Source organism: Anoplolepis gracilipes, chromosome 17 (assembly GCF_047496725.1).
Source record: "Anoplolepis gracilipes chromosome 17, ASM4749672v1, whole genome shotgun sequence".
NCBI classification, from domain to species: Eukaryota; Metazoa; Arthropoda; class Insecta; order Hymenoptera; family Formicidae; genus Anoplolepis; species Anoplolepis gracilipes.
The window spans coordinates 92,805-117,500 of NC_132986.1; the positions used below are offsets into that span (position 1 = coordinate 92,805).

General features: G+C 32.3%; 3 protein-coding genes and 1 long non-coding RNA gene across 16 annotated transcripts in view; 3 read left to right on the top strand and 1 right to left on the bottom strand.

The window, feature by feature from the left end:
- Positions 1–1,710, top strand: part of Doa (CDC like kinase darkener of apricot) — a 28,543-nt gene extending 26,833 nt beyond the window's left edge. For all 9 annotated transcript variants that reach the window (XM_072909555.1, XM_072909556.1, XM_072909554.1 and 6 more), the window contains one exon: positions 73–1,710. In XM_072909555.1, the coding sequence (XP_072765656.1) occupies positions 73–285 (213 nt within the window). In that variant the 3' untranslated portion in view covers positions 286–1,710. The remainder of the gene's footprint in view (positions 1–72) is intronic.
- Positions 1,700–15,356, bottom strand: Men (NADP-dependent malic enzyme). Of its 5 annotated transcripts, none has more exons than XM_072909564.1 (9): positions 15,274–15,356; positions 15,138–15,185; positions 10,186–10,342; positions 4,855–5,013; positions 4,349–4,711; positions 3,915–4,226; positions 3,462–3,830; positions 2,287–2,581; positions 1,700–2,208 (listed from the first exon to the last, which is right to left on the bottom strand). In XM_072909564.1, the coding sequence occupies exons 1-9, from the start codon at positions 15,339–15,341 to the stop codon at positions 2,093–2,095; spliced, it is 1,887 nt and encodes a 628-aa protein (XP_072765665.1). In that variant the 5' UTR covers positions 15,342–15,356; the 3' UTR covers positions 1,700–2,092. The 5 variants fall into 5 exon arrangements, with proteins under 5 accessions (XP_072765665.1, XP_072765664.1, XP_072765666.1 ...); XM_072909563.1 differs by having other exon boundaries at positions 15,138–15,188; XM_072909565.1 differs by lacking the exons at positions 15,138–15,185; positions 15,274–15,356 and adding an exon at positions 14,486–14,673.
- Positions 15,357–17,701: 2,345 nt separating this feature from the next.
- On the top strand, positions 17,702–20,350 carry LOC140675242 (protein PBDC1). Its single transcript, XM_072909511.1, has 4 exons — positions 17,702–17,913; positions 18,769–18,834; positions 19,020–19,079; positions 19,163–20,350. Exons 1-4 carry the CDS (start codon positions 17,893–17,895, stop codon positions 19,508–19,510), a joined length of 495 nt encoding a protein of 164 aa, XP_072765612.1. The 5' UTR covers positions 17,702–17,892; the 3' UTR covers positions 19,511–20,350.
- A 2,396-nt stretch (positions 20,351–22,746) lies between these two features.
- Positions 22,747–22,992, top strand: LOC140675244 (uncharacterized). Its single transcript, XR_012048350.1, has 2 exons — positions 22,747–22,904; positions 22,941–22,992. It is a non-coding gene; the product is annotated as an uncharacterized lncRNA (long non-coding RNA).
- The last annotated feature ends 1,704 nt before the right edge of the window (positions 22,993–24,696 follow it).

Below are 24,696 nucleotides of genomic sequence, written 5' to 3' on the forward strand. Positions count from 1 at the left end.
ATTACATCGATATGTAATTTAATACAGGCCTTGAAAAACGATTGTAAAACGATATATGTTTCTTTGTTGTAGCGTTATATGCTATCCGATGATGAAGAGCATCGTCAGTTATTCGATCTCGTTCAGAGAATGCTCGAGTACGAACCCTCACAACGCCTCACCCTGAAAGATGCATTGACGCATCAATTTTTCGACGCTCTGCCAGCATCACAGAGATTGCCCGATCCACGGGCAGCTGGTGACTCCCAACAGTCCCACGAAAGATCACACTCACTCTCTCGATGAAGCTAGGAAAGGGACCGACCTCCGTACTGGACAGACACTCCGCTTTCAACGACACTACTGCCCTACGTTTTTGTTCTGGTATCAATAGTTTTCATGAAAACATGTCCCTTTCGTAGCAACGAAACCCGATAACGTGAAATGGATTGCGAGCATTGCTCAAGGATGCGCGTATGTGTATAAGTATGCGTGCGTGCGTGCGTGCGTGCGTGCGTGCGTGCGTGCGTGCGTGCGTGCGTGCGTGCGTGCGTGCGTGCGTGCGTGCGTGCGTGCGTGCGTGCGTGCGTGCGTATAGATACCGATTATTGGGTTTTCTCACAACTTTTGATCCCCGCACTCGGTGTAACTTGAATCTATACGTAGGGAAGACAGTAGTACGCGGTAGTGCCGTGAAACTTGAACTTTTAATTCGAGTGCACTCGACGAAGATTACTTCTCATCACTGTTACATCTGTTTATTTCTATCGCAGTTATATCGATCATCGAAATGGCGACACGCGGTCCTCGTTACTGGCGCGGATAGGCCAGTGTGTCTGCTCAGTGTAGCGTAACAGAGTCCCACAATTTTAAGCAATTTTTTTAAATCCTCTTCTGTACATTTGTGTCTCTTAAATTTATTACGTTAATATGCGAAAAAAAAATGCAAAGTTTGGAATATAAAGATCACCTTTGGGTCCGCAGTTTATAATATATTATTCGTTATAAATTGGCGACCACGGACGTGTTCTAGCCGTAAATAAACGGTATCTTATAGCGATATAGTTTTGACGAAAGTAAAGCTGATTAGAATCGAGAGAAAGCGAGCGAACGAACGAGTGGACAAGAGAGGGAGTGTATGAATAATCATCAATTTCATCGTTGTGAATTATATACATCTTAAAGTATAAGAATACATAATTGTGTCTTAGAGATTGTTCTCTCAACGATTCTTTTTTTTTTTTTTTTTTTTTTTTTTTTCTTTCATTTTTTTCATTTTTTCGTACTTGCATATGAAGCCCACTTGCAAGTTTCTGATGCGTCAAGAAAAATTCTTTTTCACGACATTTCTGCCGATTTATTATACTATAATTATCATCTTTAAGTTCCGGCCTAATAAAACAAAATTTCGTCAATATTTTGTCGATATTTTTTCTATCATACATATTACACGAGGATATAGTTAATTTAAATCGGAAAAACTTATATTGTGAATATTATGGAAACATTGGTATGTATTGCACACGCGAAGGCCCATCCTTTTCTCACTTTTTTTTTCGTCACGTTTAATTTGCACAACTCATGTCACCCGTATAAGTTTTGTTTGCCTTTAGTTATATACTGTATCTGCGGAATGAAAATGTTATATACCTGCTGCTCGTATTAAACGGAGTATATCTACTTCTGGAAAAGAGCGATATTCCGAGTAGCAATAAATACATTTCTTTCAAACCAGCGTCGATATATTTATTTGTTCAACCAGCAAATCAATTCTTATACATCTTGTACATTTATACCTTCAAATAACGCTGCTTCGTTTTTTTTTTTTTTATTTTTTTTTAAGCCGAGTTTAGCGCCGTGATATTTTGCGTAACTTCTTTTTTATTTTTTTTTTTTTTTTTTTTTTTTTTTTGTTAGAAATTAGTTACATATTCTACTAGTACACGATATGCTTGAAATAAAATAAGCCCGATCAACAGGCTTTAAGGAAAGAAGCGAAATTTGTCTCCCCGCGAACGTTTGTGTAAAGTCTTCTTTCTTTCTTTCTTTCTTTCTTTCGTGGACCCAAAGTAATTGTGTGCAAAAAATATCTTGATCTAATTAACGAAGGTAATTATAGCTTAGGCCACGCGTAAAGCGGTGGTATAGACGATTTGTAGCTCGTATCGTACAACTGCGCCTTAATGAAGCTCTCGCAATCTTTAGGCTGCGGATGGACAGTCGCGATGCCTAAAAAAAGAAGAAGCATATTTGCATATAACACGTATACACCAGTGTTTGTACAACAATATTTCTAATTCTACTCACAGTTGTCGTAAGCATATTTCATGAGTGCGCAAGCTATTTTCAACGAACATTTCTGTATGTCCTTCAACGGCGGATAAAGAGTTCCGTTGTCCAAATCCGTTTGCGTTACCAAGTCGGCGAGTGTCGCCGCGGCGATGAGGAAAATCTCTTCGGGAATGGTACGCATGCCGGCGCATATCACGGCTAACGCAATTCCAGGGAAGATGTAACTATTGTTACCCTGACCAGGGTAGAAGGTCTTATTGTTGTAAGTCACCGGCAGGAAAGGCGAGCCACTCGCAAATATGCACCTTCCCTGTAATTATAAATGAAAGATTAGGTTATTAAATATATCCAAGAATATCTTTACTGAAAAAAACATACATATCTCTCAGATTTACATATACAATATAATACAACAATATTTTAAGACTTTCATTTTTCTCTTACAAATCTCTTAAATCAATTTATGACGTCGAAAGTGAAAAATTATGTTTATCATTTTTCTTGCAAAATAAATTACTTCTCTCAAGTTAGGTATGTCTCAAAACTTGCGTTCAATAGTATATTGATCTCGTAAGTAGGTAAAATACATATGTATACCAACAATTATATTTCTTTCTTCTGCGTTGAATACAATAATTTAATCTGCACACGACTCTAACGCTAACGAATATGGACTTTACGACATAATTAATGAAGATGTATAGTTATTTATTAATCTATATAATACAAAAGAAGATCTTGGGTATATACAGGGCGAGGAAGAGGTATGGCAACCCTGAAAAATCTCGAAAAATTAAAGTTTCACAGAAAAATGTCTTACAATTAAACAAAAGTTATATGGTTACGTTTTGAGAGGAACATAAGATGGTGTCATTGATTTGACCTTGAATAGTAGTTGAAGATCACGTGACGTCCCCTTCAATTTCTTAAATGCAACACTCAATTTTTATCGCATATTCTTGTAGACTGAAATAAGTGAAAAAAATGAATAGATTTAGATGGCCAGATTTTTCTGTAAAACTGTAACTTATATTTTTCGAGATTTTTCAGAGTTTCCATACTTTTTGCCTCACTTTGTATGTTTTATCGAGACCATATTGAGAGGCCAGAAGAGAAAAATTAGAAATGACAAAAACAATTTCCTACTAGATGATAATAATATATAATTATATGTATAATTATTGTTTAACCTCCGTAACAGTATACGCTTCTTCAGCTGTGCATTCCGCCTTGCTCGTTGGATTACTTAAAGCGAAGATGATAGGGGTTTCGTTGTTTCGCGCCATCTCCTTCAATATCTCTGTGGTGAAGGCACCCCGGACAGCGGCCGCGCCGATGATGACTGACGGCTTGGCGGTCCTAACGACCTCCAGCAAGGTGTCGCGTGGTTTGTCCTCACGAGCAAAGTGTAATTTATGCTCCGTTAATCCGCCCTTTGGACGATCTTTCACCAATAATCCTTTCGAGTCTACCATCCAGATTTTACTCTTAGCTTCCTCCTCGGTCACTCCTTCCCTCTTCATCGCCATCACGCACAATGCCGCGATACCTAAGGAAGCCTGCGAACAGTATAGTTTGTATATCAATCTCCTTTTCTTTCTTTTTATATATTGGCTTAAATAAGTAAACGCTTCGCTTCTCACCTCTCCGGCACCCTGAAACACGATCGTGTTCTCCGAGAGTTTCGTTCGTGTGACGCGAAGCGACGCCAATAATCCGGCAACGGCGACAGAGGCAGTGCCCTGAATGTCATCGTTGAAGGTACAATATTCGTCGCGATACTTCTGGAGTAATCTAAATGCATTAGCGTTGCCAAAGTCCTCGAACTGGATCAACGTGTTCGGGCCGTATCGCTTTACGACAGCCTTCATGAATTCGTCGAGAAAGTCGTCGTAGTCCCGTCCAGTGACACGCTTATGCCTATGACCAATATACAGGGGATCGTCTAGTAACGACTGTAAGAAGAGAAAGAAAAAAATATAAATTTTTTAAATTGTGAATAAATTGAAATTATAATAAACAAAGTGAGGATGATACCTCGAATATTATAATATTCGAAAAAGTTTATTTCACGCACCTGAGTATTGGTACCGACGTCCAGGGTAATAGGCAGGCATTGATGAGGCTTGATGCCGGCCAACGCGGTGTACAATGACAACTTGCCGATTGGGATACCCATACCATGCGCGCCCAAGTCGCCCAGTCCCAGTATCCTTTCGCCGTCCGTGACGACGATCGCTCTCACGTCATGCTCGGGCCAGTTCTTTAGGACGTCGTAGACGTGCCCTCGGTCGTGGATACTCACAAAGAGGCCGCGAGGCCTGCGATAGACCAGACCAAACTTCTGACACGCCAGACCTACAGTTGGCGTATACACTAGTGGCATCATTTTGCCTACATCCTCTGCCAACAAACGGTAGAAGAGTTTCTCGTTTCTGTCCTAGGAGGAACAAGACTCTGTGTAAAAATCAATGTGAGAGATGGATGAGGGGAGAGAAATCCTGGAGACCGGAAGACCCGTAATAGGCAGATCTCCGATCCGAAGCGATACAATTAGGTATCGCGTTTGTTCGCGGTATGTACCAGTAGGCCTATGAGATATATGTATTTCGAGAGATCGTCCGTGTAGCGTTCCAGATTGAGACGACAGAGCTCCAGCTGCTCGTCTTGAGTTTTCACAGCTGCTGGTAGAAGACCGTGTATGCCAAGCATCTGCCTTTCCTCGATGGTGAACGCCATACCCTGTACCGAGACAATTGTTTAATTATATTATATTATGCAACTATATGTATATGTATTGTATATGTGCTTATGTTGTTATGGTTGCTTATGGAAAGAAAAAATTAAGCCAAAAGTCAAAACTCACATCGCGAATGTCTCATTCTCATATTTTTAGCTTTAATCTTTTGTCTTTCTTGAGAGTCGAAAAAAAAAAAAAAAAAAAAAAAAAATTAGTCGAATCTCTCGTATCTCAGACATATTAAATATATAATACATAGTTCGATCTCGTGTTTCTATCATCGGAGTATATTTTTGCAAGAGATAGCTTTATACTGACATGCGGCATGCACATGTCGTTATCGCGACTCTTTTTTTCATGAATCTTTATCTCGTGAATCGGAAAAATTATGAAATCTCTTTACGAGTCAATTTAGCCAGAAGAGCAAATTTGTTTCGCGATATCTTGTTTCGCGAACTCTGATTTTTTTTGACCCGACAGCCTCGACTCTGACCGCAATTAAAAGGATTGTCACTGTGCTGATGCAATCACGTAGCGTGGGTGAAAGGTGATCTGCTGATCGTCGTTCCACCTCGGTTTTTACAAGCTGAATTGGCATCAATATGCACGCATGTGTCACGATAGAATCCGATAAAAATGGAAATGATTTAGTTACCTATGTGTGTAAAAAAAGAGAGCGTACCCTCAGGACTTGTATGATCTACATTCACTTGCAAGGATACTAACTTTCATACTGTCAACCTACTTACAGTTGATCGAATCTGGTATATATATTATTATGCAAAATGAATCAAATCTTGCAAAATTAAAGAAGAAAATTATAATAATTATAAGCGCATGATTGAATCGTGATTGAATCATGACTTATTTTATATATATATATATATATACTATCAACATAACGATATAATTGTATCTTATTGTTAGAGGGACATTGGTCCCCTCTCTTCCAATGCTTTTTAAAGTGAATGTTACAATTATTCATTAAAATTTAACAAATTCTCGCATTTCGAATGCAATTTGGTAGAGATTCCTAGCACAAATATTGACTGAGTCAGTTCCATCGTTGAATGATGAAATATATTACATAAAATCATCATAATTACAAATTTGAAAGAAAGAATTAACAAATAACAGCCGCAGAATTAAAACTTTGAAAACAATCAAATACAATATATATAATTCTTATTTTCTCTCTCTCTCTCTCTCTCTCTCTCTCTCTCTCTCTCTCTCTCTCTCTCTCCCCCCCCCTCCCTCTCTCTCTCTCTCTCTCTCTCTCTCTTTCTTATACATATAATATATACAAAAATATATACATATATTTTTGAGAGGATACTTTTTCCAGTCTCTAATATTACTGACAATGAGTGGGATTAATTGGGTAAAGCCCTAGCAATTGCAAACATAATAATAATAATACGAACTTGTAGAAATCGCGAAATGATGTAATGAGTCTTACAATTAGTAAAACATTGACGTTGAAGAGAAACGTAATTTGCAAGGCGACTCGTTATCCGGCCGACTTATCTGACTGCGGTTGATGAACCACATTGCTTGGCGATGATTCCATTACCTTTAACCGTCGGAAAAGTTGAACGGGTTTATGTATTATTCGTACGAGGAATGATAATTAAACCCCGGTTCGTTCTGACCGCGCAATAACTGATTTACAATCTGTTCCTCCTGAGGTTAGATTACTTTTCAATTTTATATCATAAAAAAGGTAAAAAGATAAAGAAGATTGTTAGTCAAACTCACAATCAGATTTCATTTCATTCTTTTATGAAAGATTTCTTTAATAAAATATATCGCTATAAATTGACCATATATATATATATATATATATATATATATATATATATATATATATATATATGTATAATATTATAAAGACATATTTTACAATATTACTGATTGAAATAATTACCACTAACTGATTCTTTCAGTAAAATTTCATTAATTTACAATGCTATATGTATAATTGAGATCATCAGTGACTATTTTTCAATGATAATATACCGATTTTCATTCATATACATTCTCTCTCTCTCTCTCAACTAATTGTAAGATTTTTAATCGTTAAAATATGACCAATTTACAAGTGTAGTTATACTATACTCTATATAAATATATTTGTTAAAATTATTTAGATGAAGAGTAGGGGAAAAAATGATTTTTGCACGATGCTTTAAAAATGTTTGAAAAAAATGTTGCAATTTTTTTTTTTGCGTGTCCCCGTTTATTTATACTCTCTTATTATCTGTTTTCAATAACAATGTGCATCGTCATACAAGTGAGCTTAAAGTGTGGTGTGATAACGTATCGCGATGATGTTCTTATTTTCCTCTTGTTACATAAAGTCGACTTTAAAAGATGAGATCTCTAAAGATATTTAAAAAAATAAAGCTCTCTCTCTCTCTCTCTCTCTCTCTCTCTCTCTCTCTCTCTCTCTCTCTTTCTCTTACAAAACACACACACACGCATGCACACACATACGTATCCTAAAACCAAGCCCAACTAAGATTTTTTTAAATTTTTGTTCGCAAAGATTTTCCTCGTTATTTTTTTTTTAGTTTTAATTGAGATAAAATATTATATAAATATCGCTTAATTCTATAAAATATAAATGACTTGAAAAGGTCATTATATGTTTATTATTTCTAAACTTCCAATTCTGTAAACGATGTAATCCAAAGGGAAACAAAAATGTAGAGATACACCTCCTTAAATGTAAAGAGATACATATATTTCCTAATTATTAAAAGACGATTTTTATAATTAAATTATTTTAATTATGAAACACACTTGGAACTTGTGTTATGCTAATTTAAGTAACGTAGCTATATATGTTTCTTTAATAGATTTGTTCTTTGCGGTATGCTTATATATATGATAGTGTGAATAAACTGATAATGCTGACAAGGTTATTTACGGAAATGTGTTTCGATATTTTCTCAGAAATACACAGTCATTAAATAAGATAAATTACCGCTTTTATATGACCACACTCGTCATGTTTTTACATGAATTGTAAAATGTACAGAGATCTCGTCTATATTTTCTAATAGTTACAACTTTACTGTCTCTCGTTCTTTACTATCATGGATGATTACTATTAATTACTATGTAATTTTATCAAATTTTATCAATTGTCCAAATTTAGAAATAAAAAAAAAAAAAAACACAAGATAGAATAAGGATCAAATTTTATAATTATAATTAACCGACGTTGATCGAATCAGTTGTTATCAAGAGTTAAAATTCAAATTCTCAATAATAAAAAAAAATAATAAATAAAAATAAATACAAGATACCTATATTTTTAAATCTTTTTCCAAGATATATATACATCGTGTGTAAAAAATCAAAAGACGAGAATCCGATCGTCGCGCAAAGAAAGAAAAATCGTGGATTTCGGGAAGAAGAAGGAAGGCAAAATCGCGGAGTATATCGATGCAAGTAAGAAGTAGGAGAAGAGATACCCTTCCGTCCAGAGCGAGCAGAGTCTCAGGTATGCGCGAGGCGCGATTTCGATCCGGAACGAGAGTCCACCAATCGGTCTCCATTTATCTGCGATGACGCGCACTGTCACCCGATCACTTTTCCCAATCACACGGAATTTTCGCATCCCGCGACCCGCGACCCGCGACCCACGACCCGCGACCCGCGACCCGCGACAAAACAACCGACCGTAGAAACGGTTGCCGGGGTTCTTGACTCCCGTGACCCGTGATAGCGACCCTGTGCACGGTGCACGGTGCACGGTACACGGATCGATATACGACGCCCTATTCTCTTGATTTCTTGAATATAAAATGACTCTTTCCGTGACCTACCGCAAGGATCGTGTCGAAACGAGACCGACCGTCGCTGAACTGAATATTACGAATAATTACGAATAATTTTGCACGTACGATTTAAAAATATAATATATTATTAAACGCAACTAAATTTCATTTTTCTTCACTCTTTTTTGGTACGCGAGTACCAAACTCTCGTTAAGTGACAAAAATTTAAGTTAATTTTGCGAATAACGTATAAGTTACTTCACACATGAATGGTCTTGTGAAAAAAATACTGGAATAATTTCTGACACACAATTGAGAACATTTTACTTTAATAAAATCTAAATAATTAATTTTTTCTAAATATTTTTAAAAATGCCCCGAAAATATAAACTATTTATCTGCTTTGATGAAGAGATCAAAGTTTTTACTATTTTATCCCTATTAGAATGCTCGAAAATAAAAACTCATTGTCAGTTTCAAGATTTAGACTTTGTTTAAATAAATGATTTTGCGCGAATTGAATATAATTCGGAGAGAAAATTAAAAATAAAGATTGCGGAACTTCAGGAACGTATTAAGTTGCGAACAACTAATATATCGAGCTCCAAGATTGCGCAAGCGTGGTCAGACATTACCATAAGTAGTTTGCAGAGTCATTTTGTATTTTATTGCCGAAACGAACAACATTTGTGTTGTACGTAATTGTTTAAGTTTTAACTTTTCGGAATGTTCGCGAAACATTCGTTTAATATAAATTATTGTATTGTTGCAGTTTGTTTTGCGAAATTCGGTTGATGCGGTTTACTCACAATCATGTCGCAATCATGATTGCATATTCGTGTAATACTTATTGCAATATTCGTGTTTAAATAACTTTGCTTTAAAATGTCTTGGAATTCTTTCTGAGAAATATCAAACAAAGTTAATTCTACTAGTTAATGTAAAAAAATATCCCTAACTTTTCTCTTAGTTTTTTTTACGTGACCAGCTGTGTGAATCAATGAATGATAAATCAATATTTTACGCAACAGTGATGACGTATGTTTCACTATTCAAGAGATGGAATGGTATACATACTTATACCTATACTTATCGATGACAATCTGAAAATAATCAAAAATATTTCTCTCTCTCTCTCTCTCTCTCTCTCTCTCTCTCTCTCTCTTCCTCTCTCTTTCCCAGAGTTTCTACAGGTTTTTTTTTTTTATAAACATTAAAAACATTTATTGTTTTTCTTAATTTGTAATAACAATTTCCACGTGCTAATTCAAGCTTCAATTGAAACGACTACCGCTTCTACATATAGGATTGAACAATAAACACGAATAGCAATTATCTCGTGACGTGATTATAACAAACGCATTTATTATGCGATACACAACACACCTTGTTCAACTGTGGGTCCCTAATGTGGTCGAGGCCGCGCAGAAGACCGGCGCAGAAGGAATCGCCGCTTCCTCGTTGGCCCAGCTGATCGCGCTCCACGCTCGACATGGTTGACGTTTTGCTCTTGCTGCAGTTGGGCCGACTACTGCTTTGGATCCTGCGAACGAATGCCAGATATCTTTGAGAGAGTCAGACACTCAGACAGACACATACGTAACGCAGTGCTGTCGTTGGTAGGATAGAGAATGCGACAGTGACGTGATATATGTATGCGTCGGCGTGATCAAAGGGTACGGGGAGAATAAAAAGCAACACCGTATCTGCTAAAGGTGGCGACTTTTTTTTAATATTAACATCATTTATTATTACATATTTTAAAAACGCAAACATTTTTCCCCATCACTGAACATTATCTAATCACACTGATAATTATCTCGGCTTTATGAGTTATTTTTGGTTTGACTGAGAAAAAAAAATATATACATGTACATGTATATATATATATATATATATATACAAGGTGTCCTGTAATTGGTGAAAAACTTGCTAATTGCAGATTCTTGAGATCATTTAGAGTGGATTTTTCTTCAGCAAAAATATCGAGAGACATCATCATTTCTTGCAAGTTTCCAATTTTTATCATTATATATCTTTGTAATTACGCCTTAAATTAAAATTCTATTAAAGTAAACTCTATCTGAAATTAATTAAAGAATGTAGTTTTGGTAATTTTTTAACTCTAAAAAGTTTAGTTTGCAGAAAACATACTCTTTCAATCACTTATAACTCGGAAATTATTGATGCCTTGACATTGATGAGAAAAAATCGTCTTCAAATAATCTCAAGAATATGCCATTAGCAGGTTACACATTAGGTTTTTCATCAATTACAGAATACCCTGTATATGTATGCAGAATCTTTTTTCTCAGTCAAACTGAAAATAACTCATAAAGTAGAGATAATAATTATCAGTGTAGTTTGAATAAAAAAATGTTTGCATTTTTAAAATATGTAATAATAAAAAACATTAATATTATATATATATATATATATATATATATATATATATATATATATATGTATGTATGTATATGTATGCATGTATATGTATGCATGTATGTATACATTGTATTAAATATAATTATATGTCATTTATATTATAATTATATGCAATTATACATTATACATTTATATACACGCACTTGTTATTTGTATGATTTAGTTTTCTTTAAAAAAATGTGATTTTTATAATATTGTATAACATAATTATAACTTAATTTCTACATATTTACTATTTAAAAAATTATTTTATAAATATATATAACAAAGATATATCTTTACAATATTTTGTAAAATTTATTAGTTATCGATTGATTATGCGATAGACATAAATTTTGCGTTGGACGCCTACAAAATACGTGCCTGTAAAGAGGCACGATCCGGCGCACGCGCGTTTTTCGCGTTATCGCGCGTGTTGTACATCTTTCGATTAATGAATGTCATTTTTAATCAATGATGAAAAATGCAAATAATTGCAAGAATCAATTCTGTAATTATGTAGAAAATCATACGTCAGAACAAAATTCAACAGAATCGTATTTTTGTTCTCTCGCCTTGACTAGATCAAAGTTTAAAGTTTAATCGAATTACACAAGTCACGACTGTGCATTACTATTCCAATTAGTTGCAAAATTATTAAAGTATTATATCATATAAGCCCATACATATTATATATATATATATATATATATATATATAACTGCAAAAATATATACATATATATATATCTATATATATATATATATATATATATATATATATATATATATAGATATATATAGATATATATATAGATATATTTATTCATTTAATTTGTTTCATTTTTCTTCATTTTTTATAACTACAAACATATAAACATATATATATATATATATGTATATATGTTTGTAGTTATAAAAAAATGGAGAAAAATGAAACAAATTAAATGAATGATGATTAAGAAATATTTAGGAAAAATTTAAAGAAATTTAGAAAAATCAAGAAATATGAAAGTTCCTAAAGTATATAAGATAAGTAAAGAAGTACATAAAAACTAATTATATTATAGGTTCAAATGGTTTTCAATAATATAGTCTATCTACATTATACGAATCACCATTGTCATAGATTATCATAGATTACTATAGATAGCAAATATATAGAGATGTTTATCCATACTAAATAATAAACATCTGAGTCTATATATTTTTGTTTAAACATATTACAAATATAATTTATAATTTGCTGAATTAATCAATATTTAAATACGAAGCATTTACATGAAAAAGAAAAATAAAGTTTGAAAATGAATGAATAATATTGTACGGCTCGCACGCAACGAGAACAAAAAATTATCTTCGAAATGAGCAAAATTCAAGGAAAAGAGAATGACGTAAGCGTTTCGCGCATTGCTCAGACTATTATTCGATGGAGATCGATCTACGCCACGTGTATCGGTTTTACCTGACGCCGTTGCACAGGTGACGCTGACGACGTGAGATCTCATTGTCAGACTCAATATTCCGAACGCCATAACGTAAACCGTTCGATCGACGGCCTTGAAAGCTCGTCAAACCGCAGCCAAACAATCTTACGAATTGTCTTGAAGACATGTAGCCTGCTCTAGGTACACTAAGAACACTATACGACTTATCTCTGGTGTCTTAGCTTCCGGGGTTGGGGGGGGGGGGGAGAAACCAAGACTGTCGTTCTTCGATACGTATATTGCGCAAAAATTTACTAACAAATATACTACAGAATTATTGTACTTGCTTTCTAACAAGTGAAGAAACTAGTATCGATACAGTATAAAAGCTGCTTATCGCTTAACGAATTATCAGTACGACACGCGTATCAAACGCGGTATCAAACGCGTGATCAACGAAACGTGATTTTCACGCGACGTTAATTTTGATTGACATTGGCCTTTAACTTTTCAACAACAAGTCGCAACATCAGTCGCAAAAATGCGTGGTATTTTTATAACATTTAAATAGCATTAATGTAAACGTTGCATTGTAACATCACAGTTTATTAAATATTGATCTACAAAGCTAACAAAAATTAAATTATTATTATTATTAAATTTTTATTATTCTCTACATATTAGAAATTGAGTCTCTCTCTCTCTCTCTCTCTCTCTCTCTCTCTCTCTCTCTCTCTCTCTCTCTCTCTCTCTCTCTCTCTCTCTCTCTCTCTCTCTCTCTCTCTCTCTCTCTCTCTCTCTCTCTCTCTCTATCTCTCTCTCTCTCTTTCTCACCCACTTACTTATATATATGTATGTAAGGTGTACAAGATATATTTTATACTTTAATTTGACATAATTTTACGTATACGTATACTAAATATCTCGTAAACTATTTAATTTTTGTCCATCATACTTGTCTTATAACTTTTTACGCAAAATATTGCGAAAAATCGATTTATATAAAAAAATTAGATGGTTCCATTTAAGAAAAATAAAGATGACCTTTATAACTCAAAAAAATCACGAATAAAAACAAATTATGTATTTTACATGCACTTTATAGCAGACTTAAAGTCGTGCAAATTTTTCTTGTTAAACTAAAAATATCTTCTTATTAATTATTTCTTCTAACTTTAACTAATTACGAGACATTTGATCAGATACTTGTAGACACAAACACCCTGTATATAATTTAAAATAATGATGAAAAATTCATATGGAAAGAAAACGCAGAGATGACGAAGACTTGTCTTCTTTGAACATCCTAAACGATTCAATGTCAAGCTAATACATTATATGTACAACTCTCTCTAAATGACACAATTCTCCACAAATATTACATATTAATTGAACAGTCACTATCATAATTGATTTTTTCAGTAAGATTTTACCGATTTGCAGTGCTACACTTATAATTAAACTCATGAATAACTATTCACACTGTTTTTTTCAATAATAAACATATTGATTCTATTTAAAAGAATATAATAAATAGAGATATAAACGAGAACATATCCAAGTCGAATTTTGTTCCTAATTTCACATTTAAAGATCTAAAGAATTTTTCAATAAATTTAATTTATATGAAAAATAAGAATAAAGTTCCAAATAAACAGTAAAGAAACGGTTTTTCACTTACAATTAGAAATTTAAAAAAATAAGCTTTTGACAAAACTATATATACGTTAAATAGTTTCAAGAGAGTATAATCTAACACTTAAAGTGTTAAATGATGTTGAATTATGAATTGAAATTGTGGAAGTAAAAGAAAAATTTCGACTAAGGAAGACTTACATCCTGCTATTTTGATGGCCATTTTGATGATTGTCTTTCGAGTTGCCGTTGCCCATGGTTGACGAAAAAATCGAAATCGACCGAGATTAAGCGACTAATTGAATAGCTTCACGTTGCATTCTATTTCGATCTCGCGTATCGATAACGAACAATTCATCACTTCCTTGCGTTAATTGGTAGCGCGAAGATAATGTCGTATTTTTTGATATATCAGATTAAGTAAATAAGACGCTCCTAGGAAACACACAAGCTGCCAGCCTCTCTCGTCTCTCGTCGGTGAAATCCAAGTGTTCTCGATCGCGCGAGCGAATCGCGAATGTGAATCGCCTTCGAGGAAGAGAATGCAGTGCTCGCTTATTTTTCGATATAGCCTTCGCTTTAATTAGGCTAGGCATATCTTCTAATTTGGACACGAGAGAGATAGAGAGAGAGAGAGAGAGAGAGAGAGAGAGAGAGAGAATCGTACGTCCGGCGATTGAAATGAATGAGCGCTTCCGTATTCAATTTACAAAGAATTCTTTCTTGAACCCGTTAAACTATTATTGTATACATGTATGTATGTATATCGATATCGACCACGACGATGTTTGCGTTAATCAATCGAAATCTTTATCGTGAATGATATAAGAATGTTTATTATTCGCATACTTACGCGCGTACGAAATGTCCCTTGTCATGCGCGGAGAAAGATGACTTCACGCTGCTGAAAAAAAAAAAAAAAAAGAGAGGAACTCTCTTGTGAAAAAAATAAAAATTAATTTACATTATGCTCGTTGTGTGTGTTTTACCTGAAGAGGTAGCTTCTCGTCCGAGATCTTTTCCAGATCGCAGCGAGCAAACACTTTTTGACAGGCATTCATCGGCATTGATACGTGATTTCGTATTCTGAATTCTGAATATTGTTATCTAATCGCTTCTCGTGACAAACGAATAGCAATTGTGACGTAAGAAGAAAACATTTTATAAATGTGTGACATTTAATCTCTTGTGATATGAAAACTTTACGCACAATATTTAACGAAGCAAATTTCTTGAGCAATATAAATAAAAACATTAGAAATCAAAGTTTTCTCGCTGTAAAAGAAATATTTGTAACAATGTTCTATTGATTATACGAATAAATAATTAACCGACAAGAAAATATAGATATTATGCTCTGACAAATTTTCGTACCATTACAAATATTTGATTTTTTTAAATGCCGCGTATATCGATAATTTCGGATTACAAATTACAAATTTATTATAATTACCTAATCTATTTCTTCAAATGAATCATTTCCTAATTCTATTATATTCTTAATTCTTTTCATTATTTTTCTATTTTTTTTTTTGTTTTGTTTTTAAATATAATTAATTTTAAATAAAATATATATCGTGTTTGATTCCTTATTCGCTATTAGAATATTAAAAACTTGTAAAATTAGTATTACAATGGTTTTAGATCCTTATACATTCGTATAAGAAAACTCATGAACATTAACGCCTTCATTGCGAAAGTGTTCTCTCCACTACTTCTTTAATTATTTTTTAACGGCAAAGTAAACATGTAACGAAGTGAAAGTCATAATTTATTATGACGATGTAGACCTTCGCAAAGAGAGAGCGAAACAATAGTATTTACGGCTCTCTCTTCGCGTGTATGAAATCATTTATCCTCAATTTATAATTTATGTTTTTAAGAAAGAGTGAAAATTCCGGAAAATATGATGCGTCGTTCAAATATAGGACTTTTGGCTTCTTATATACAATTTTTGCTTTCTCATCTAATTTTTGTGTGTACATTTTCATGAGTATTTCACTGATCTTTAATGAAGATATTTTTTCGTCTTATGTTTCGCTGATTATAGTAATAAGGTTTTATTAAAAAATAAGCAAGTCATACAAGTTTTTAAGATATATACTTCAAAGCTTTTTCTATTTTTTTTTTTTTTTTTTTTTTTTTATTACTTTTTTAGGAAAGTCCCTACACATATATTGAAATGAAACACACATATCTACACCCAGCAAACACAGCTACGTAGTATATACATCTCATTGCAGATTCATAACATCAAATATTATGAAGCAATCAGTTACATAATTAAGTAACATATATATGTAAGTATGTATGTTACATGTACTGTTGAATGTTAGCACATTAACAAAAATACTTCTCTGATATATCAAAGATATGTATCACTATATTATAAATGTTACATTTATGATACATAATCGTGTTATTATATCATATAACAGATACATTTTAGATATGTAACATTATTAGGTAACATATATATTTCAAATAAATTAATTTTTAGTCTGATACTTATTAGCAATGATTTAGCAATGTCAAATTATACAATAATTATACAATAATTATACAATAAAATATATATAATACTAATCTAAATTGTCCCACATAGCAAAAGTTAATCCTATATAAGTACATCATCTGTCGGATATATCTAAAAAATTGTCAAATATCCAGAGAATATCTGTATAAAATCAAAAGATATATTTAGGATATACTGAGGATATCCGAATGTCCACTTTTAAGAAATCCGTAGAATTTTCAAAATGGATTTTTTTTTTTATAATAGACCATTTTTAGTCTATTATTGACGTTTTAATGACGTTTTAATAACGATGTATCAACTTTAAATTCAACCAATTATATCGAATAGCTTTTATTTGTAATTCCATTTAGAATTTATCATAATTACATAATAATAACATAATAGGACTAGCTCTATTCCTGTATAGTATTAGTATAGGATAGGGCTTTTGCCCACAGGACGCGGAAACGCTTGCCGCACGGCAAAAGGCGACGCGACACGCGACACGCGACACGCGACACGCGTCAGCCAATTACTGCACGTGAAATGTTGAATTTGATCGAAATTTTGCCGCGCGGCAAGCGTTTCCGCGTCCTGTGGACAGAAACTCTTATGCTGCATTCACACTGCGTCCGATGATACGACATCCGATACCCGATATCCAATAACAGAAGCAATCTAAAATATCTCTAGCTAGAATTTTTGAAAAACAAGCTCCGTCATTGGACATCGACGTCGTCGTGAATTCAGCTTTAGGTCTTTTAAAAAGCGATACGGTAGCCAATCATTTTATATCTTTTCCATAAGGGCAAAAGATTGATTGGAGTAGGATAACACTACAAGCGTGAGCATTCGTAACATCAAATGGAACGTACCCATAACCCCATAACCCATAACCCATAACCTATAGTTGACACTATTTGACACTGCACGCTACACGCTTGCACGCTACCGCTTATCCGCTACCACGAAATTTTTTCAGTTGCATCTTCTGTACTTTGTTATATCAATGAATCATTATATAATTTTATAATACACATCAGTACATAATATTATACGCATATTGTAATAATTATTTTGCAAATATACAATGGCGCAAATAGGAAATGTGGTATGTAAATTATTTTTCTTATGTTGAACGTTTTTTTTTTTTTAAGGATGATAACCTATAGTATTACATTTGAACTTATAGTGCATAATTGTAACATGAATAATTGTAAAAATCGTTAAATAGTTGATTCTCTCGTTTAAAGCTTGTAACAATTTTATTTCATCATCAGATTTGCTCAATAATTATTAATATTAAAGTATATTTTAATAAGTAATACCAATTAATATTAAAGTAATTTTTCTTCAGTTGCATTTCTATTTCAAATTATTTAATATTTACAATCAAATTTATTAGACACTCCATTTATTAACATATTTCTAATGACGGAGAAATGACAAATTTTTATTTCAATGATTTCTCGAAAAACTAGTTAAAATCTATATGTGTTTATATACTTTTTCTAAATTCATTACATAAAACATTTTTATAAAATATTATTTTCATACTGTTAATTATAGTCAGATTTAAATTAGCAAAGTATGTTAAATTGCTTCTTGATATTTACAAACTTTGTCCCTATTTTTTGTTCCATTGTTCATGTTCGGTTTATTTCGTTAATCTAATTCTATTTGTTCAAGTAAATCAGTTCTCTAAAATGCTCTAACTTATTGCTAGTAAAGATAAATAAATTTTATTATTGCATTTGCAAGGATTATCAAGTAAACGTGCTAAACAGATAAAATGTTCTCGATATGTTGTTCAAACAATTATTACAATCAGTTAAATCAGATATTTTATTTATTTTCACATACTTTCTAAGAAATAAAAAATTAAATCTTATCTAATAATTTTGGATGTAGCTGTATTTTATAAAAATACTTATTGTACGCTGTAATAAATTATTATACATTATAGACGGCAGATCAACTGATTGCTGGCTCCAATATATTATCAAGACCCGCTGAAGAATTTGACAACGATGTAAGTGGAATGCGAATAATATTTACAGATATTAGATAATATTTACAGATATATCGTTATATTACCAATCATTTACTTGGCAAATAGTTTAATATTTTGACGAAGTTGTTTGTGTATTTAATTTTTAAAGATTAGACTTGTTTTTTTTTTTTTTTTTAATTTTTTTAATTATATTATTATTTTAGCCATCCGTAGAAGCAATGTGGGCAATTAAAGCTATGGAACATGCGGAAGTTTATTTTAATGTAAGTATTACATACGAGAATTAAGAACGAAGAAGAAATTGAAACTAATGAAGAATAAAAATAATAGAGATATTACGTTTCAGATTTTATGTTCAGTTGATCCAAAACTTTTGAGGCTTACACCTCACGATGAAGAAATCTATAAAGCATTTAAAGAGAGTTTTCCTAACATGAAAGTAGATAGAATAGATGAAGATGAATTCAAGTCTCCTCGAGAAAAGGAAAAATGGAGACCCTTTTGTGAACAGTTTAAGAATCTTGTGGAAGACTACAGTTTTGGCACGTTATTAAGAGCAGATTGTGCAGAAGATTACACGGAAAAAAACAGCATATTGACAAGTCGAATTCAATTTTATGCGATAGAACTTGCAAGAAATAGGGAAGGCTTTAATGATGGTGTGCGAAAAAAATTCAAACCAAGTAAAGTTTAATATTGTTTCACAATTAATTTTGTTAATGCTGAGATTAAAGTTGGATACATAATTTTTCTATTTATTAAAGTTGAATATATATGATAGTAAAGGACACGATTTCGTATGATATCCTATCATATGAATCGTATGATGAAAAAAATAAGATACATAATAAGTTAATAGGATAAGTTTATATCTTATCTATATATTAATATTAACGGATATATTAATATTAACTTGTATTCATAATTTATAAAAAAAAAAGTTTATGTAATCTGTGAGAACTGATCACAGTAAATTTGATATGAACTTGATGAACGAGACGTTTCGATTTGACAACCTTGTTCTTGATGATGCAATATTTTATATTATTAAATCTTTATCCGTTCTTCTATTCCCATAATTTTCTTCAATGTAATATTGAGACACTTTTAAATAATCCTAGTTTCTTGCCTTGACACATTATTAATTGCGGTTCTTATAAATTATTTTCTAAATAGTTTACCACAGTTCATAATATGTTCTTTCTATGCAATCTTTCTCAATCGTGCCTTCTAAGAAATTAGTTCTCGCTTAGTATGTAAAATTATAGTATATTTAAAAGTATAGTTAATAAGTTCATAAATAAGAAAGGTCTACGCAAAAGTAATAGGATCAAAAAGATGGCATAAAATAAAAACGGACTGGTTTATAATTCATAACCTTTAATTGTAATTATAATAATGTGATAAAATTAGAAAAGTGTAATATGTACTGAAGAGCATTCCATTTCTTCCAATCTAAATTAATGAATTTTAAATAAATTTGCAATTTGATTATAAATCTGCATTTCTATTAAACTTATCTCCCCTTCATGTACGGTTAATAAATTTTGATATTAGCATAACAATAACTTATTAACAATAATAATGCAATATAAAAATATACAATAAATGTATATAACATTAAAATTAAAGGTGATGATGCAGAAATTGGGTTTTTTTTTTTTTTTTTTTTTTTTTTTTAAGTTTATTGCTGACTCTGTAGAAACAAAAAAAAGAGAAGAATTAAGTTGAGATGTTTCTTATTAATTCCTAAAAGGTTTAATATTAAAAAATGCACAAGAGCGATTGTTTCTAGAATATATTGCTATATACACACTTTAATAACCAAAAACAAACATTACAGAGTGTAATAATATCTCGTATTATATTATATGTAATAATATAGAGTCGTTTATTCAATCGTAGTGAAAACACTGTCTTCCTCTCTTATTGGAAAGAACATTGCGTGTTTCGCGCACGCGTTTGCCTTTTTTATTATTAATAATATTAATTCATAATATGTATATGTGTATATGTGTGTGTATGTGTATGTGTGTATGGCACCCGATCGACAGCACTCACGTAATGCTATAAAAAAAAAAGAAAGAAAAAAGGGAGAATTCGTGTAATATATCGTCAGGGATGCGTATACGTTGCGTAACTTTAAGAGCGCTGTCGATCTGATCGTTATTATAGAATAATAAATATGACAGTGCAATATCTAAAAAATCTGTCTTTTTTTATGCACACAACTTACAATTATTCAAATACAACTGTATACTCGAAAAATGTACAATATGTTTTATTGCCCTTTGTGAAAGTCAAGGAAAATCTGAATCGCCAAATCGTCGTATATGTATGTATATATACATATACTGAAAAGTATAAGTGAAGTTAAAAGACATATTTTTAAAATATTATAATATTATTTTCAATCTTAAATGTTTGATAATTTTAATGACACAAGGGAAGACACGATTCCATAAAAGCTGTGAATCATCGACAAGTTGTGAAGAACTTTGATTCACCGAAAATAAAGTCTAAAGGAAAGTCGGATAGCTTATTTGCTAAAATGTCGAATTTGAAGTAAAGTTGAACGATTCAACGGAGAGTTTTCCGGATCGCATTGCTATCATAGATATCAAGGATGAAAAAGATCAATCGGTAAAGCACTTTAGACTCGACTTAAAATTTGCATGGTTGCACAAAGAGATTCGCATGACTCACAGTTTCCAATATAAATTCGTTTCTTGCCTGAAATATAAATGTAACACTCTGGCGTTTGAAAATTGTTTTTTTTTTTTTTTGTTTTTTTTTTTTTGTTTTTGTACGGGACACATACAATGATTTTGGGACAATTACGGATTCTCCTCGAATCTCTGTACGAGCAGTGTACGTACACGCGATCCCTCTCTCGCACAATCTCACACCCAGTTTATTTCATTCATTTTCTCTTTCGCACTTTCTCCCTCTCTCGCTCTCTCTCTCTCTCTCTCTCTCTCTCTCTCTCTCTCTCTCTCTCTCTCTTTCTCTCTACATCTGATCGCTAGAAAGAATACTTGATTTAAGATTATGTAAGAATCAACATAAAACAGAATAAAATCTGCCCTAAATGAGCGTCTTTTATATGTAAATATCTATGCGCAGTAATAAGTAAATTAATTAAATAAATAGATTAAGTCCAAAGTATTTTATGTAGTATTTTATACGTGTTGTAGAGAGATGTATGAAGTTATTTTATATACATATCGTGATACAGAACGACTTGTGTGTTACCTTTCCTAGAAAATTAATTCAAAAATATTCAAATAATATTGTATATATCATATTTATATATCATTTCTCTCTCTCTCTCTCTCTCTCTCTCTCTCTCTCTCTCTCTCTCTCTCTCTCTCTTTCTACATTTTATTTTATTGCATTTTATTCTACTAAATGATGCAACCCGAAAAAAATAGGGTATATCGAAGTTCATTCCTTAATGATTGATTCAGAGATCACTTAGGTATGTATTATGAATTGAACAAATTACAAGAATCACGTATATGACATTAAATCCTCGAATAACGTGGCAGAGTCAAATATTTTAACGGTAAAATTTTTCTGCTCAATCACTCATCTCTACCGTACATTATTTAAGGAATTAGATTTTTTTCTAGGGTGCTTGAAAAGGGAGTATAAAATAAGAATAAAGATTTATATAATCACGCGATGGGTTAAACATTTAATCTATATTATTAAAAGGTCAAGAAACTTTTGCGCATAAATTCGCGCTCTTAATATCCTAAATTACCACATCTTTAATGTCTTTATTGTAATATATATATAATATATATATATATATATATATATATATATATACAATATATATATATATATATATATATATATATATATATATATATATAGAGGGTGTCCGATTTTATACTTGCAAATGCTTCTGCGAGATATTTGGATAACTAAACAGTGTCGGAAAAATCACAATCTTTGTAGGGAAACTTTCTTCCCCTATATCGTTCAGTTTTCACACTACACATTTAAAATGAGACACTCTGTACATATGCATGCTTGCGTGCGTGTGTATGTGTGTGTGTGTGTGTGTGTGTGTGTGTGTGTGTGTGTGTGTGTGTGTGTGTGTGTGTGTGTAGGGTGGTGTATATTAGTTTCATGTATATATATATATATATATATATATATATATACATAAATAAATAAAATAAAAAATCAGATGACTGATAATGTTACGTATAGTATACAAATATGTAATTGATGTTCTCTAATTCTCTCCTATACTTATAGGAATAATAAAAAATCATATGAGATTACAAATTTAACGGGCATGCACTATCTTTGTACATGGATATATTAAGTTTGATGGTCCCTCGTTAGCTTCATTTATATAAAGCGTCATCCTTATAAAATTCATAATTATACTTTTTATGCATCTTTATACTCTTTTTTTTCAAACACCTTAGATGTTAGATTATAGATGTCAAACATCTAATGTCTAATGTTACACATCTCTCGCGCGTATTCTGATGAGCAAATAATAAATCAAATAAGATTTATGAGATTCATGTATAAGAAATGGATACAAGAGGACAAATGTCATCGTTTGCACATGCTAGAATAAATAAGTAAAAAGCGATGATGAAAGATATTTATATGTTTATATATATATAATCTTATGTGTAGGAATCACGGCTGACGTTATGTAACATAAATTAAAGAAACTTAGATACTCGAACTACGTCGTATATGTATAAATGTAAATATATGCGACGGTGAATGATAGAGAAACGGGAGGACAATGAAATTAATGATCGTAATAAGTAAACAAGGACAATGATTCGCCCTCATTGCTCGCATATTATCATACATTTTGCAAAATTTCTTACAGGTGGTACCTTCAAAATCTATAGTGTCTTTACACAAAACGTGTACTTCTCACTGAGAGAAAATTGCAAAAATTCGCGCGTACATCAAACTACGATAAAAAAAAAAAATTGCGCGAGCATTAAGGCAAAAATTGCTATTCTTTCGCTACGAATTAATCGCGATATCTCGCGTGATCGACGCGACATCCCTCTCTCCGATAGGGGTGAATTTATCGAAACATGGATTATATACTTTCATGTTTTTTTTGCAGCAATAATCTTTATTTCTTTTTTGTTATATTTTTTTTTTTTTTACAAAAAAACACTACTTGGCACAGCTAATAGTTTATATATTAAATATTTTGCATACGAGAACAATCGACATTAATAACGAGCACGATTGTCACTCCTCTACAGCAGAATTGCTCTCACGTTCGAACTAATTGCAGAAAATTATTTAAGTCATCTTAATCAATTAAGGCAACTTCAGCGTAATTAAAAATCTTCTTTTCTCTCAGTGCGTGGTAACCGAGCGCCGAAAGTGACAACGATGCAACAACGATGCGGAAGTATGTAATAATAATAAGCCGTAAAAGTGTGTATGTATGTGTGTGTGTGCGTGCGTGCGTGCGTGCGTGCGTGCGTGCGTGCGTGCGTGCGTGCGTGCGTGCGTGCGTGCGCGCGTGTGTGTGTGTGTGTGTGTGTGTAAGTAAGCTCTATTCTTCTTCTTTTTTTTTTATACTTTACAACACGACTGAGCGATGATCAAAGTTCGAAGAAATTTAGAAACGCAAAATACTCACGCAGTGACTGTCTCTTTTTCGAAAAAATTCATATCTTCTTCACACCTGGCGCGCAATCGATAATCAATTCAACAACAATAACAGGACACGTTATATTCATGTCCTATAGAGATGTATGTGTATGTGTGTATGTACGTGTATGTGTGATACGGAATAGCAGTACTTTTTAATAATAATAATAATAAGAATCATTATTAGAGTTATAGATTGTAAGTAAGTAGTGA